The sequence below is a fragment of the Acytostelium subglobosum genome (genome assembly GCF_000787575.1).
Source record: "Acytostelium subglobosum LB1 DNA, scaffold: scaffold15, whole genome shotgun sequence".
In the NCBI taxonomy this organism is placed as follows: Eukaryota; Evosea; class Eumycetozoa; order Acytosteliales; family Acytosteliaceae; genus Acytostelium; species Acytostelium subglobosum.
Genome location: NW_012236518.1, coordinates 66,118 through 82,943, shown reverse-complemented (window position 1 = coordinate 82,943; position 16,826 = coordinate 66,118). Strand labels below are relative to the sequence as shown.

Below are 16,826 nucleotides of genomic sequence, written 5' to 3'. Positions count from 1 at the left end.
CATTCAAATTATCATATATAACAAGTATAACTATATCTGATAATGTATCCATCTCTATCTATATCTCTATCTATCTCTATCTCTATCTCTATCTCTATCTCTATGTTTTAGATTGAATGAATTATGATGAACACACCACATTCTTCACTCACAACATTTTAATGGGTTACAGTTGGCTTGAGATATTCGATAGAGTTGTTCAACTTGCCAATGACTATTACTTCCTCTCCTCTATTCATTACATCGCCAATTGATAATGTATGTATCCAATCATCTGCAATATGCTCGCAAATCAACTGTTGATTGTTTGGAAGGATAGATATGTCAATGATCATCTGATCTTATATCCTGGAAATCCAGGAATTAAAGTTAACTTACATCTTTGTTGTAATATACTTTCAATGAATGGAAGTGTCCAATACATAATAAACAATCAAGTCCAACATCATCATTATTACTGCATTTGTTGTTGACTCCATTTCCATTACTAATACCATGACCATTACCATTACCATTGTGATGTTGATGTTTTGTATTGATTGACTTTGATTGATATCTGTACAGCTTTGTGATTGGATAACCAACATTGCAATATGTTCGTAACTTCATGTCTGATCCAACCAAGTATATATATCCATTCTCACTTCCCAATGCCAGTTGCTGTTGTTGATCATCATCAAAGTAACCAGAACATATACAATTGATTGGTGCCGGTGTCTCAATGGTGTTGACACGATTGCCACGATCAATAAAGTGAATGGCATTGGTATTGTCACTGACCACTGTATAGCTACACTCTACATTATAAGAGTCCACTGTACGATATGACACTATATCTCTAATACGTTGACTACTACTTGATTGTAGAGTGGTGGCGACTGAGGTGTGATCCACCGACGTCGACGACTCCTCAGTGTCACCACGTTGAAGACTCAAACGTCTGAGTTCGACCACGGTCGGAAGTCTAACCTTCCACTGTACCGATTGAAAAGGTTTGAATGCAGTGATCATACCGCTACGATCTCCAACAACAATGTCAAAGTCACCATCTAAGTATGTATGAGTAAGTAAGTGTATGATGTAGGAGTGTGCAGGCAACAACATACTTATGGAGTGATGTGTAGTCAGTGCAGATATGGCCTCGCCAATTGAGTCACGGTAAATGATTTGATGGTTCGAGAAGGCAACGAGGTTGCCATGACTGTCTCCACTGACAATGTCAATGCCTCCAAAGCGTGTGATATCCGATAGACATAGTGATTGAATGGATGCACCTTTGGACTCTAATACCTCTTCTATACATGATGTTATCTTTGTTATTGTTGTGTCATTGTTGTTGTTGTTGTTGTTTATGTTGTCATTGGTGATGATATCACCTCTATATAATATGATACGACCATCTGTACAACCAAACAATAGATGATTCCTTGTTGATTTGAACAAGTCACCAACTAACAACACATTGAACTCGAAGCCATCATCTATTCTCTTCTTATATAATGATGTAAGTTGTAACTTCATTCTTCATTGATTGTATAGATCGTGATGTGTGTGGATAATTCATAGCCGCTGGCTTCGCTCACATTCTGGAATCTGGCGCTCCTTCATTTTTGACTTCCTCTTCAAGTTTAACCCTTAAAGGGCTACTCTTTATCATCCGCCTGAGTAATGGTTTGGCTATCCATCTTTGATGATATCAGTGTAGTCGTGGACACATTATCAAGGTCATGTCCATGACAAGCTGGTGGTGGATCAAACATTATCAAGTGACTAGACGGGAGCAGTCAACTTGCTGAGTGGCATCGATCAAGTAGAATTAGCCTATGTGAAAGTTGTTAGTTCCACAATCCTGGATATGTAATTAAGTTCATTGAACTTTACCTGGTGTCTGTGTCGAATGTTTGATTGCGTTGTTGTTGGTGGTTCAAGTTCCAATGAGTTGCATTCCAGATTGCCTTGAATAGGTTGTTGTTGGATCTTTGGTTGAAAACCCATCTTGTTAGCCAACTTCCCAAAGCCAAAGGAAATCGCTGTATAAAGTTGGAATGAATATGGCTAACATTGTCATTAGCACAATGACAACATGATAATAAACAAAATGACTTACAGTGTTCGTCAACGTATACTCCCCTGATGGATAAGGGAAATGTTCCACTGTATAGTGCTCCTCACCCTTCCTCTTCAGAGAGCCTCCACTAATTCCAAATGTAGCTGCGACGGTGGACCAGTCAACGAAAGACCTTGGCTGGTTGAGTATCTGTATCTTTGTAGAATACCCTGACAAAGCCGACATCTTTATTAAAGAATGCTCCACTTGATGGTCAGAATGTTAGTAATGAACAATCTCACAATGGCTGCACCTACGCCGGAGGGTGCACAAGGGCAAATAACATTCTTCTGGTCCGTGGGGTGATCGTCGGGAAGTCTGTAGCAATATCACCTAGGGTACGAGTGATCCGTAAATATGGACCATCGATGAGGCCAATCATGATTGCAATCCTGTCTGGGTGGCCATCAGGCAGACGGAGGTGATCAGCAATAGCTTGAGAGGTGGTGTCATTGTTTATATCCAGTGACATGTTGTTGTAGAGGCTTTGAATGTATTTGAAATGATAATGAAGAGTAATTGCCACAATGAAGTGGTAAGAGAGATGAGCATCACCACACCGAGCGAAAGTACCAGAGACATCAGAACTTCAAACACAACATCAAGATGACAAGCAACTACAGCATAATTGAATGAATGATCAGACACTTTACCTCAACTTCACGCTTTGTGAAGCGCTTGGACAACAACTTCAATGCCCAAGTGTGGCTGTTGTGACAACATAAACAAAGAAGCAGGATACAATGAATAAGGATTGGTTTGATGTAAACATCGATTCTTTTATTGAGTCGAGTTTGATTGATCAATGAAGACCATCGACTGACTAGGCGGACGCTGGTGGTTCCATCGATTGGACAAACAAACACGGCCCAATTAGATTGGGACCGGTCGACCCCGACCAGCGGGACACGCCAAAAGGGGTACGGGGACGACCTAAGCAGCCAAGGAGTAGCCGCTTAGTAGAAGTAACCCAAAAGCTTGCCTCCGGTGTGCAGTCTCTTGGCCTCCTCGTGGTCCATGATACCGAGGGAGGTGGTCAGGACGATGTGGCCGAACTGACGGGATGGCAGCAAGTAGGAGGTCCATCTCTCGAGCTCCTCAAGGGAGACATCGAAACGTGGGGAGATGACGGCGCACTTGTTGATGCGACCAATCAGCTCGATGACGATCTTTCCGGAACGGTGGTCATCGATGATCTCGAACTCTCCGATGTACTTCTTCTTCATCATGACAGTCAAGAACTTGATGATGACCTTGCTCGATGGTCTGATGAGGACCTGACGGCGACCTTGCTTCTCAGCGTTCAAGACAGACTTGAGGCAATCGTTCAAAACAGAGACTCTGACCATTTTCTAATGTTGTTATTAAGTTGGGATGTTAGTATGGTTGGATACTTTGGATATCCCCAGGCGACTATAAGCCTCTTGTGCCTGGGGGTTGTACTTGGGTGCAAGCGGGATAGCCAATCTCTCACCACTCAAGTGATTGAGTAGGTAGAGGTATTGGGTGTATCACCATATGTTCCAAGTACACATACATTGTTATGATGAGGAGGATGTTATCTGGGTAAGGGCAACAAATAGAATCGACTTGAAAAGAGGATTGATCATCTAGTCATTCGCGTGCATCTATCCTCCCACCACACCATTCACAAACGACTGGTCTCACAAAACATTTAAGAAATTCAAAATTAAATAAAAATTCATGGTCCACTCACAGTATTCAAACAAAATAAAAGCCCGGGCTTTCATTCATTCATTGCCAAATTAGGTAGTTGATTGATTAAAGGATAAATATAGAATATAGTTTAATCCAAATAATGATAACGCCTATAAATATGTGTATTTGTCTTAGATACCACCCTCTTCCATTGTCTGTCTGGTGAGGATGTCCTTGACTGCATTGAAAACAACCGTGATATTGCCAGTGTCCGTGGCTGTAGTAATGTGTGTATATATCTCTGTTGTTGTTTGATTGATTGATTGGTTTGAATGAGTGAGTTAGTGGAATGACTCCAACTTGAATAATTGGTTGAGTGAGTGGGGCTGAGGCTGGAATGGTCCCAGCCCCACCATCAGTGTGATACTTACGTTTTGATTTGTTATTGTTACAAGAGAGTAGCTTCTTCTTGATGTAGAGTAGAGCGTCATCATAGTTGGATGCACCTTGATATTCTTTGAAGCAGACGTTGAGATTGGTACGCTTGATCTTCTCGGCGAACAGGTCACTCTTGTTGAGGAACAGTAGCATGGGGATCTCGGTGAACCACTTGCCATTGATGATCTCAGAGAACACCTTGACCGACTCGATCATGCGGTTGGTGTTGGTGTCCTCCTCCAGCACCTGGTCGTACTCAGACAGCGACACGATGAACAGGATCGCAGTGACATCGCTAAAGTGATGGATCCACTTCTCGCGGTGGCCACGCTGGCCGCCCACGTCTATCATTCTAAAGTTGATGCCTCTGACGTTGAAGCGTGTCTCAGACACGGCCGTCGTCATCACACGTGTGCAAAGTATATCCTGATCGGTTGGCAGGTAGTTGACGTCTGCAATCCTCTCCAGTGAGCTGATAAAGTAGTTGGCCGATGAATGGATCTGGAACTTTGCGCCACCAGTCATCAGTGCCTGCTGGATACTTGCATCCTTGCTCAGTCCAACAATCGATCTAATCAATCCTATATCCATGCTTGAGTATTTCCTTGAATCATGTAAATCCAAGATCTTCAAATTGATTGATTGGAATTGTTCCAGTGAGTATAATGCAAATATAGTTTAGTCGATAACAAACATACCTGATCACATAGTTGTTCGTGAGATGGATCGATGCGAACGTTGATTATGTCACATCCTTCGATTAGGGATCGGAATATCTCAATGACGTTCCTATATATGAGTGACTTATGATTGGTCCTCTCCTCTGGTGTGTATCCCTTCATGTGAATGATCTTCATCTGCTTTACGATGGTACTCTTGCCTGAGTCACCAGTGCCCAGCAACAGCAGCTTCATCTCGCGATCCAACAACTTCTTTTCATTCTTCAACTGCTTCTCAATCTGTTTGGACACCAACTTTTGCTCCTTATACTTGAGCATATTGTTGTCCGATGTAGATTGTGAATCACCTGATGTAGTCGTCATCTCTTCTTTTCTTTCTCTATTCGTATCTTGTAATATTGACAATATATGTGTATGTTTGTATGTTTGTATGTATGTGGATGTTGGGATGTTGGGATGTTGGTCTAGCTATGTACTACTACCTGTGGAAAGGATATGGAAATAAGAGTTAGTAATGTGTCAATTTAGTCTTAGAACTCCTGGGTTACAGGTTAACCTTGTGTGTTTGTGAGTGTGTAATTGTCGTCAAATTGTTCCCATGCCTGGGCTTCCATTCATAGCCTCCATCCATCCAACAACACCTTTGTAGTCCAGGAGACAGGACTATTGGCATCCATACTATGCCTTGCCGTGCCATGCCATCAAACACATGATCAAACACATTAATCAAACAAGACGTGTGTTATTGTTATTAACACACGATATCCTGTATTTGAATTAAGCACAACACACAACATTAACGATGATCGATCGAAGTGCTTGACACGTTCGAGATATATGAGGTGTGTGTGTGTGTGTTCAATCAAGATTTGTCTTCAAACAAAAGGGTCGTCTCTTTAAAGTGATTGACTGAATGAATATATACATACCAAAGAAAGAAAGATAGACTGTTTTGTAATAAAAGGTGTTGTTGTTGTTCTATCTATGTATGTTTGAAATATTAAAGTGTGTGGATACCAATAATAATAATAATCATTCAAGGTAAGGATACATCATGTGGCTTGTTTTAGAGTTTGTCATAGAGAAGGAGGAGTCTCCTCAATGTGCTTCACCGACACCACAGTCGTACCCCCAGACAACAAACAGATATTAAAAGTTTCACAAGGACGACCGCGAGGCCCGTGTCGGGTGTGTGAAAGGGGGGGTATTAGTTGTTGGTTGGTTGGTTGATAACAGACTTGGGCAATGACAGACAGACACTAGTCAGGCAGTAGGACTTTTCAAAAATCGGTTTGAATTGCCCCTCTGACAATGTGGGCATCATCTATGGTGTCCGATCCACATCTCCCATAGCTACCTCGGTAAGGGCTTGGCCCATCCAATGTAACCCTTTTCTCTCGTACCAGGTGATCGACAACATTATCATTGTTTTTAATGCTGCAAATCGATAATGTTGAGATTGTATGTGTAGTGTAGCGGAATGGAATGGAATGGATTGATGTCTAATGGGGAGTGTTTAAGACTTGGTGTGTGTACTGGCAATGGTATCCCGGACCCCACACTCATACATCAAATCCCCGGGTGTTGTTGAGGTAACCTGATGACGGACGTAGGACTTAGGTTACTCTTTCATCGAATCACGTGATCAATTGCCATTTGAGCTTTGATTGTCGGACGAGTGAACCGATTGGAGATGAAGTGATGATCATGCAGCAAGGATAAGTCAAGGCCTCATAAAATGTTAATAATAGGTTAGGACACAGACCTTGGTTTATTCTTCCAAAATGTTGAATGCTGCTTCTTGGTCGACGACAATGACGACGACTACAAAGCCCATAGCTTCTGCTGCTCAAAGTTCATTGAACTTTATGGGAGAAGGCTGGCAATGGCATCACGCTCAGAGATCAACTCCTTGCGGGTGATGTCGAATCTCTCTTGGGAGAAGGTGTCCAACTTGAGACCCTGGACAATCTCGTAGTTGCCACCCTTGCAGATGACTGGGAACGAGAAGTAGAGTCCCTTGTCGGCGCCGTAGGAACCGTCAGAGAAGACGGCCATGGAGGTCCACTGACCGTTGGTGCCGTGGGTCCAGTCGCGCATGTGGTCGATGGCGGCAGAGGCGGCAGAGGCGGCGGACGAGAGGCCACGGGCGGCAATGATGGCGGCACCACGCTGCTGGACGGTTGGGATGAAGTTGTCCTTGATCCAGACGTTGTCGTTGATGTACTTGGACATTGGGTTGCTGTTGATGATGGTGTTGGTGATGTCTGGGTACTGGGTGGCAGAGTGGTTGCCCCAGATGCAGAACTTCTCAATGTCGGTGACACCGTATCCGGACTTCTCGGCGAGCTGAGCGAGGCCACGGTTGTGGTCCAGACGGGTCATGGCGGTGAAGCGCTTTGGGTCGACGTCTGGGGCGTTGCGGGCGGCAATCAGGGCGTTGGTGTTGGCTGGGTTACCGACGACCAAGACACGGATGCTGTCACGGTTGGCGTTGTTGTTGATGGCCTTTCCTTGGACAGAGAAGATCTGGGCGTTGGCCTCGAGCAACTGGCCACGCTCCATTCCCTTGGAACGGGGACGAGCACCGACGAGCAGAGCGTAGTCAGCACCGGCAAAGGCCTTGTTTGGGTCCTCAGTCTGGACGATTCCCTTCAACAATGGGAAGGCACAATCGTCGAGCTCCATGGAGACACCCTTCAAGGCGTTCATGGCCTGGGGCAGCTCGAGCAACTGGAGGATGACCGGCTGATCCTTACCGAGCATCTCACCACTGGCAATTCTGAAGCACAGTTGGTAGCCGATCTGACCAGAGGCACCGGTGATGGCAACACGCACTGGGGCCTTACCCTTGGCGGTGGTGAAGAAGTTGGCAGTGCTGCTGTAGAATCTGGCACCTAATATAGTTCCATTCGATATTCATTCATATTCATTCATTCGTTGATTGATTGATTGATTCAATTTGTACATTCATAGTTTATGATCGATCATTAGTGTGATGATTGATTGATTGAATGAGTATTAGTTTTGTTCATTCATTTACTTGATCATTCATGAATGATGATGAGCATGTGGAAGTGAATGATACCAACCAGTTGACAATCCCTTGTACATTGTTGATATGATTTATAAAAGATATAGGTAGGAATGAGATAAGTATGATTATTGTTGTCCGAAAGACGAATGAATGTATCACACAGTTGTTTGACTTTGAACTCTCTGTCTGTCAGTATGAGCAGCACCAACTACTTCCCACACACACTATGATGATCATCATTATGCGTGACACAGTTGAAATTTTGTTTTGTTTTTTCCCAATCACCTCTTTCCTTATTGGGCTGAACAAGATCAAATACCTGGGGTAACGTTTAGAACCATCATCAGTTGCTTGTCTTGTATGTATTCCTGATTTGAACATTATCTGTATCAATCATTTACAAGTAGTATCTGTACACCTCTAGCTATAAATATAGTTGATTGATCAAATATGTAAATGTGTGTGTGTTGTTGGATCAGTGTTGTTTTCAAAAGACCTGTCTTTTTGTGAGTGAATAAAAAAAGAAGAAGAAGAAGTGAGTGTTGTGAGATTGATTGAGGGGACCAAGCCAATCAATGTTATTGCAACACAATTATTCATTCATTTACTTATTTATTACCAAACAGAGATACATAAATTAGATATTACGTTAAAAATTGAGTTGGTTGGTTGTTCATTCATTGTATATAGATATATATTGAGGTGATATAGATAGAGGACTACAACAACGACAACAACTAGAATAACAACAATAATTACAATAAGTAATGGCAACAGTACCACGCAATTTCAGACTGCTTGAAGAGCTGGAGAAGGGTGAGAAGGGCGTAGGCGATGGCAACGTATCTTATGGTCTTGAATCACCAGATGACACATTCCTTTCATCTTGGATTTGTACTATAATAGGTCAGAATGGTGTAAGTGTATATTCATTCATTCAATCCCAATCATTCAATCAATCAATCACTAACAAATGTTTCATACTATAGACTACACATGAGAATAGAATATACACAGTCAAGGTGTTCTGTGATAAGGACTATCCAAACAAGCCTCCAACAGTCAAGTTCATCTCAAAGATCAACATGGGTTGCGTTAACGCTCAAAGTGGCGTCGTCGAGCCAAAGAACTTCCCATTGCTCAACAACTGGGTCTCAAAGACAAACATTGAGGCTATCCTCATCGAATTGCGACGTGAGATGAACACTCCAGCCAACAAGAAGCTGGCTCAGCCACCCGATGGATCTTCATACTAAGCGTCAAACAGCACTACTATCAATCAATACAGCACTTTTCGATCATCACCATCATCATCATCACTCATATACATATAGAGGACCTCACACCACACAGAGAGAGAGAGAGAAAGAGAACAAGATAGAGATAGAGATAGAGACATACTCTCAGGACCAAATGAGTTGGAACAATCAGCAATGTCGCCAACCCTGATCACCCTTTACACACATTCATCATCATCATGCAGTCACAACCCTCGCCTGCCCAATCCCAATCGTCTACGTTATGTATTCTAATAAAGCGTAAGGACCCTTCAACAGCACAATCTAGACACCACTCTCACAAAGTGATTACCATCGTATAGTATCGTAAAGTATATAGTTTATATTGTGCTGCCTGTTTGCTGCTGCTGCATGTTTCAATCATCTTGATCAATCCTTGAACTCAATCTTGCGTGTCTTGATTGTGCTCCACTTCAAACGCTTCCAGTAGAACATTGGCACGGCAATGAGGCCGAGACCGAGAATGATCTTGAATCCCATCTTCTTTCTGTCGTCGTGCTCAGGCTCGGACGCCCATGCAAGGAATGTGCTGACATCCTTGGCCATCTGCGACACAGAGTTGTCAGTGCCATCGTCAAACTCGAGTGCACCCTCAGACAAGGGTGGCGCCATGGCAATCTTGGTGCCAGGGAAGTATGGATTGAAGTGCTGACCGCCAACGATTTTGACTCCAGTGGGTGGGTCGACGTAGCTGGTCAACAGTGAGAAGACGTAGTCCTCGTGACGAGAGCGTGCCTTGATCACCAGTGACATATCGGGTGGGAGTGCACCATTGTTTGAGAAACGAGCTGCGTTCTGATTGGGATATGGCTTGGGATGGTAGTCGGTGATGGCTGCCTTGCGCTCAAACATCTCTCCCTCTGAGTCTGGTCCATCCTCAACCTAGATGTATGTATTGGATTGATTGATTGATTGAGTGTGAGCCAGTGTCGAGGATCACCTTTACACACATTGTATTGTACGTACAGTGAGCTCAGCTGTGAATGCCTTCATCTCGTCGACAGTGTAGGCAACGTCGATGAGATGACGATATGAGATCATGTCGAGACTGTGACAGGTGGCACAGACTTGAGTGTAGACGTGATGACCACGACGAATTGAAGCGTGATCGAATGATTGCCAGGGGAAACGATGGTTCCATGGGTATTCGGGTGGTTGAGCAAAGTCATCGGACATGAACAATGTGCCTGTGGTCAACGATGCTCCAATGGCTGTGATCGTACCCAAGTATGTCTTGGCCTGTCGTTATTGTTGTCGTTATAGGTCAGTCACACAACTTGTCATTTGATGTTCATTATTCATCTGGCTGTTGGTGTCGCGGTGGTGGTGTGGTATCAAGATAGAGCTGTTCCTGAAGTTCATCAAAGTAGATCACTCTGTCGCTATGTTGCTTGCCATTACCTACATTTGATCTAAGATGATTGAACATATTAATGTAATGTTATATATATATATATATAAACAAGCAATGAGTGAGTGCACTACAACTAATGAAACTACAACTTCTTTCGTTTCGCTAAACTAGCCGCTCATTTTTCATAGTTGAACTTCGGGAAGATACCTATTTTGGAACAATCAAACAAACACACAAGGTCAACTTGGACAATGTCAAGGAGAAGTCGATTATTGAATATAATATCTTTCACTAGTCGGCTCTATCTCTGAGATTGAACGCCAAACACAAATGTCCTCGGTTCAATTTCAAAAAAGGTAAATGATGGTCCATCATTCGACAAGAATGATCACATGACTGAAAGGGGTGGGGATAAATGCATGATGAATAGGCTCTGTTCGACAATGGAGTCGCGATTTAGTCATTAGTTGGGTGATGATCACACGGTTCCCACCCTCTTTAGTTATAAATTCGTTATCAATCATTCAATTCAAACATAGATAGAAATATCCAATACGATCAATAATAATAATGTTTAGTTTATTAAAGAGTTACGGTCCTGCTTCGACAGCTGTGTTCAGAACCAACGTCACACGTCTCAACAACACTGTCATCAACAACAGTTCATTATCCATTCCACTCCTCACAACAGGCATTGCCAACAGTTACAGCACAACAAAGACATCCACAACCGATCCACGTACATCACATACCAAGATGATGAAGAATAAAGTCTGTTTCATTACCGGTGCCGCTGGTGGCATTGGACATGGTATTGCACGTAAGTCATTCATTCAATCACTCACATTCAATCAATCACTCACTCACTCTCTTAATCAAACATCAGAGAGATACCTTGCTGAAGGCGCAAAGGTTGCTATTGCAGACCTGAATGGCCCACTGACAGAGCAGGTGTGCAGGACTTTGAATGATACCTACCCTGGTTGTGTGTTGCCATTGACTGTTGATATTACTAGTGAGGAACAGGTTGGCGCAGCAATCGGTGCCACCGTGAAGCAGTTTGGAGGTTTGGACGTCGTCGTGTCCAACGCAGGCTTCCAACATATTGAGCCCATCGAGGAGCTGTCATTGGCCAACTGGCGAAAGATGCTTGCCGTCCATCTGGACGGTGCTTTCCTGTGCGCCAAGTTCGGCATCCAGGAGTTCAAGAAGGACGTCAACCGTGGCGGCTCCCTCATCTTCATCGGCAGTGTGCACAGCAAGTACGCCTCTGAGTTCAAGGCCCCATACGTCACAGCCAAGCACGGTTTGGAGGGTCTCACACGCTCGTGCGCACGCGAGGGCGCCAAGTACAACGTCAAGTCCAACATGATCTGTCCAGGCTTTGTCAGGACTGCTTTGGTCGAGAAGCAGATCCCAGAGATTGCCTCCAAGCTCAACATCTCCCAGGAGCAAGTCATCAAGTCTGTCATGCTCAAGGACACCGTGGACGGTGAGTTTACCACCTTTGACGACATCAACGATGTTGCCGTCATGTTTGCCTCTGCGCCATCCAAAGCTCTAACTGGCCAATCACTCATTGTCAGCCATGGCTGGATCATGGAGTGATCAATCAATCGATCACTATCAATAAATACATCCAAATGTACATTGTATCACTTCAATCAATCAATCTATCACCTTATTAATGGTGGCTAAGCTTTAGAGTACAAGGGTACACACCTTAACCTATCAAGTGAAGGCATGCCCTTTTAGTGACTTTATTTCTTTGGCTTGATCGATGAGCCCACCCGCAGTATCTGGATCTTTGGCGTGTATCCAGACATTGTGGGCGAGGGACTAGTCAGGGATGGTGATGCTGTTGGGCTGGTTGGATTCATTCCAGAGGGCGTGGATGGTGTCGTCATGGTGGGGATGTTTCCACCACTGCCATTCATGACGACCATTGGAGAGTTGAAGGCACTGTTGTTGCTAGAGTTCAATACACGTGGTCCATTGGCCGACTGGATAGTGGGCGAGCTCGTGCAGCTGTTGGCCGGACTGGTGAGCGATGAGTTGCTGGTCGCGCGTGACATGCAACGCTCCTCCACGTAGAAAGACTTGATCAGGCCTTTGGCTCGAGCGCCTTCCACAATCGATGGGAATCGCTGGAAGTTGAAGCCACCAAAGGGCATCGATCTAAATGTCTCGTCCTGCTCCTCGGGCGCCTGTGGTGCATCCTCGTTGTCTGCATTGTTGGTGACGGCCTCGACCACCTCCTCGTAGTCGCCATCCTCCTCGTTGATGTCCTTGGCATCGACAAAGTAGCTGAGGTCCACATCGCTCTGCACCTGTGGCACGAATGGTGGCTCGATGTTCTTGATGTTCTCCCAGTCGATGCCATCAAAGAATGGATGCAGCTTCAACTCCTCGGGAGTCAATCGCTTCTCTGGTTCGCACAACAGTCGCTGCAGGAGATCCCTGGCATTGTCTGAGAAGTATGGGCCGAGGTAGTCCCAATCCAATACCTTCTTCCAATCGATGATATTCTTGAACACATCCTCTGCCGTCTCGCCGGCGAATGGTGTGTCACCAAACAACATCTCAAACAATACAACACCCAATGACCAGTAGTCATAAGTATTGTCGTAACCCTTACCAGTGAGCATCTCTGGGCCCATGTAGTCTGGCGAGCCAACCTTGGAGTAAGTCTGGGATTTGTGATGGATTGGATGTGTGAGTGAGTCATTGGATTGGATTGCTTGAGTGATTGAGTATACATACCACCTTGCTATTTACATATTTCCTGGCATCCTTGAACTTGGGCAAGTTGGGCAACTTGAGATCATCTCTCTGTTGGCAATGGATTGTTAGTAATTGAATGGATGAACGAATGAGTGAACCAAGGATGACTTACGTTGTTGAGAATGTTCTTCCAGGTATTGTAGTACTTGGAGTTGTGACAGATGAATCCATCACGACTCAGACCAAAGTCAATCAACTTGATGTGACCAAACTTGTCGAGGACAAAGTTGCTGGGCTTGATGTCACGATGGATGTAGCCCAACTTGTGCAGGGACTCAATGGCCAAGATCATCTCGGCAAAGTAGAATGATGCCATGTCATCGGACAGGCGCACCAGGTTGGAGAGCAACGACTTGAAGTCGCCACCACAATGGTACTCCATGCCCAGGTACAGGTAGTTGGCATCCTGGAATGAGTACAGTAGACGAGTGATCCAGTGACGAGAGTTGTTGTCGCGACAGGTGTTGGGGATCATCATCACCTCCTTCTCCTTGGACACGGATGTCATCTGGTTGGCGCGATGGTAGTTGGACTTGCGTATCACCTTGAGCGTGATGATCTCGTTCGAGTCCTTCTTGATGGCCAGGTACACGATGCCAAAGCCACCCTTGCCAATGATGGACAGCTTCCTAAAGTCACTGGGTCCGATGTGTGCGCGCTTCTGTCGCAGATACGTGCTCTCCTTGTCGATGTTCTCGCGGATACATCGCTGGTAGGCGATCGAGTTCTCCTTGATGTTCGAGTCGGACAGTGCCTGCACCAGACTCTCCATACGCTTCTTTCGCTGCGCGAGGTATGTCTCCAGCTCGCGGTAGTAGTGGCGGAAGTAGTTGTCCATGATCTTGATCTTCTCCTTGGCCTGTGCAGACAGCTCCTCTTGAGGGTCGGCGTTGCCTCGCTCCACGCTCGCCGCCAGACCCATCGGTGTGTAGCTGCTCGATTGTAATGCTGCCCTGTTGTTGTTATTGTTGTTGTGATGGCTGGGATCAATGTCGTCGTCCTCGTCATCCTCGTCATCGTCCATAAGGTAGTCCTCGCTGAGTGAGTCAGGACTGGCACCCAGGCCCAGGCCACTGCGTGTGGTTCCGCGACCGTTTGAAGTCGAGAACTTGCAGAAGAAACTGGGCGACCAGCTCTTGCTGACGTTGAGCGTAGGCTGGCCAGCAGCGTCCTTGAGGATCTCGCCGCTGCCCGTGATCAGTGAGCTGAGGTTGGGGGCGATCTCGCGCTCGTGCACGATCATCTCGACGGCCACCTCCATAAGGTAGAACTTCTTGATCCTCAGCGTGTTGAGCATCTTGTCGTCGTCCAGATAGTCGTAGATGTTGGGCGTGCAGCACAGGCGCAGGCCATCCACTGGACGATCGACTCGAGTGGACAGTTGCTCAATCACCTCCTTGACGGTTGTCACGTTGGATATAAGTTGTGTCCAAAAGTTGGTGTAGAACACTGGTGACACGGATGCAGTCACGGTCACATTCACACTGGTTGTTGGTGGGGACAGTGCGGCTAGGGTTATGGCGGTGTCCGCATGTGATGGAGATGCCACATCCTCTAGTATGGGTACGTAGTAGACACGGATCATTGATGAGATTGGCGAGAGACAGTTGTCAGGTGACAGATCGGTTGGTGAGGCACAAGGACGTGGAGGCACATAGTTGGGTGGGGGTGAGGATGGCGCAGCCATCACCCATTTGGACGATGTTCGGTGGATGTGGGTCTCAGACTGCGACCTGCTCTGTCCCAGCTGTGCCAGGCCAGACTTATTATTGGAGTTGACCACATGATGGAGACTGATGCTGTCTGGTGGCGTACCACCCCAGTGATGGTGGCCAATCTTGAGCATCAGTGGGGACATGTTGTCGGTGCTCTTCGGTGTAGGCGGTCCACTGCTGCTCAGTTGTGGCTCTGATGTGCGGGAGAGCAACACTTTAATCTTGGAGGGCTTGGACCATGTGTGTGAACCAGATGACGATGGTGAGCTGTTCTGGCTTGAAGTACACGAGTCAAGGTCGATTGAGGGTGATGGTGTTCTCAAATCATCACTGCCGGCGATCGTCTGATCAGATTGTCCACCACCAAGCTCCAAGGCTGCCTTCTTCAATGACTTGATGTCAGTCTGTGCGCGCTGAAGTGGACGCTTGGACGAAGATGATGTCAATGTCGGGGTGATGTTCTTTGCGCCATCGCTGCTGCTCAGTCCACTGTTACCACCACTGCTAATGCTGAATCCTGATGTGTCACCGTCCATCTTCCTTGGAACTGGCAATAGATCATCGGATGACATATCACTGCTTCGATTGATGAATGAAGTTGTGTTGGAGGATGACGATGAAGATGGTGGCAGAGGGTGGTCGAGGGAGTTGCGCTCCTGATTCTTGAGTCTGCTCATTGTATTCTGTCTGAACAACTTGCTGTATGTGCTACTTCTGTTGATCTTGCGACTGCTTCCAGAGTTGCTGCCTGCATTGCTACCTTGTCCACTACAATTGCCACTGCCGCCTGCACCCTTGGACATTGTCTTTATCGTTGGCAAATTGCCACAACTCAGACTGCTACTCAGCTTCTGACTCCTGGGTCTTGGACTCTTGATTGGTGCTGGTGTGGCAGCAGTCTCTGGTTTGTTGTTGAGGAATGAGAAGAATCCACGGAAAGATGACTTCCTTCGTGGACCATTACTACTGCTCCTCAATCGATTCTCATCATATATATTGTTGCCGCTGTTGTTGTTGTTGTTGGTGCTGTCGCCTCCTCCATTGGTTGTGCTGCTACACATTGGAGGTGATGTTGGCACTGAGCAGGATATAGAGGTGGCAGTATTATTCTCATTGTTTGATGATGATTGATTGGAGTCATCACCAGCACCACCACTATTACTATTTGAATCGCGATCATTCTTGTAGCTGCCAAAGCTAGTCGAGTGTTTCAATCGCTTGTTGCGTCCAATCATATTGCCAAACCAAGTGAGTTTGAGTGACAGGAAACTCTGTGATTTCGACAGACGTCCAGGTGACAGACTGCCATAATCTTGTTGTTGCTGTTGTTGTTGTTGTGTATCATCTCCATTATTATTATTGTCTGTGGCTACAACTTCATCACCATTATTACTATTGTCGACAATAATTGTTGGTGTTTCAAACTGCTGATCAGGATTGATATTTATATGTGCGTTGATATTGATATTTATATTGATATTTCCAACTGATGTTGATGTTGTTGATTGTTGTTGTAGGCCATATGATATAGTGTCCAATTGATGTGGAGGTGGCTGCGTCGTTGCCAATATAGGGTCCATCATCATTTGATACTAAATGGATTATATAATATATATTATATATATATTGTTATAGTTATTGGTAATAAATATTACAAGTTGTGCATTAGGTTGATGATTAATAATACAATATGAGGATTATGTTGATTAATGTATATATGTGATTGATTAATTGATTGGAAGTCCTGGAAATAT

At 45.2% G+C, this 16,826-nt stretch overlaps 8 protein-coding genes across 8 annotated transcripts; 2 read left to right on the top strand and 6 right to left on the bottom strand.

Annotated features, from left to right (window-relative positions):
- Nucleotides 1-158: 158 nt before the first annotated feature.
- SAMD00019534_073930 (hypothetical protein) lies at nt 159-1,521 on the bottom strand (the record flags this gene model as incomplete). Its single annotated transcript, XM_012897090.1, has 3 exons — nt 159-296; nt 379-1,049; nt 1,107-1,521. The coding sequence occupies 3 exons, from the start codon at nt 1,519-1,521 to the stop codon at nt 159-161; spliced, it is 1,224 nt and encodes a 407-aa protein (XP_012752544.1).
- A 1,542-nt stretch (nt 1,522-3,063) lies between these two features.
- Nucleotides 3,064-3,456, bottom strand: SAMD00019534_073920 (hypothetical protein; the record flags this gene model as incomplete). The annotated part of the gene is made up of 1 exon (XM_012897089.1): nt 3,064-3,456. The coding sequence occupies one exon, from the start codon at nt 3,454-3,456 to the stop codon at nt 3,064-3,066; it is 393 nt and encodes a 130-aa protein (XP_012752543.1).
- Nucleotides 3,457-3,957: 501 nt separating this feature from the next.
- Nucleotides 3,958-5,328, bottom strand: SAMD00019534_073910 (hypothetical protein; the record flags this gene model as incomplete). Its single annotated transcript, XM_012897088.1, has 3 exons — nt 3,958-4,067; nt 4,198-4,831; nt 4,903-5,328. Coding segments are annotated over 3 exons (1,170 nt in total), but the record flags the coding sequence as incomplete, so codon positions are not given.
- A 1,422-nt stretch (nt 5,329-6,750) lies between these two features.
- Nucleotides 6,751-7,998, bottom strand: SAMD00019534_073900 (hypothetical protein; the record flags this gene model as incomplete). The annotated part of the gene is made up of 2 exons (XM_012897087.1): nt 6,751-7,781; nt 7,977-7,998. The coding sequence occupies 2 exons, from the start codon at nt 7,996-7,998 to the stop codon at nt 6,751-6,753; spliced, it is 1,053 nt and encodes a 350-aa protein (XP_012752541.1).
- Nucleotides 7,999-8,688: 690 nt separating this feature from the next.
- Nucleotides 8,689-9,177, top strand: SAMD00019534_073890 (hypothetical protein; the record flags this gene model as incomplete). Its single annotated transcript, XM_012897086.1, has 2 exons — nt 8,689-8,838; nt 8,911-9,177. 2 exons carry the CDS (start codon nt 8,689-8,691, stop codon nt 9,175-9,177), a joined length of 417 nt encoding a protein of 138 aa, XP_012752540.1.
- Nucleotides 9,178-9,588: 411 nt separating this feature from the next.
- SAMD00019534_073880 (hypothetical protein) lies at nt 9,589-10,648 on the bottom strand (the record flags this gene model as incomplete). The annotated part of the gene is made up of 3 exons (XM_012897085.1): nt 9,589-10,101; nt 10,186-10,458; nt 10,625-10,648. 3 exons carry the CDS (start codon nt 10,646-10,648, stop codon nt 9,589-9,591), a joined length of 810 nt encoding a protein of 269 aa, XP_012752539.1.
- A 495-nt stretch (nt 10,649-11,143) lies between these two features.
- SAMD00019534_073870 (hypothetical protein) lies at nt 11,144-12,181 on the top strand (the record flags this gene model as incomplete). The annotated part of the gene is made up of 2 exons (XM_012897084.1): nt 11,144-11,393; nt 11,460-12,181. 2 exons carry the CDS (start codon nt 11,144-11,146, stop codon nt 12,179-12,181), a joined length of 972 nt encoding a protein of 323 aa, XP_012752538.1.
- Nucleotides 12,182-12,333: 152 nt separating this feature from the next.
- On the bottom strand, nt 12,334-16,655 carry SAMD00019534_073860 (hypothetical protein; the record flags this gene model as incomplete). Its single annotated transcript, XM_012897083.1, has 3 exons — nt 12,334-13,263; nt 13,337-13,405; nt 13,470-16,655. The coding sequence occupies 3 exons, from the start codon at nt 16,653-16,655 to the stop codon at nt 12,334-12,336; spliced, it is 4,185 nt and encodes a 1,394-aa protein (XP_012752537.1).
- Between the last annotated feature and the right edge of the window lie 171 nt (nt 16,656-16,826).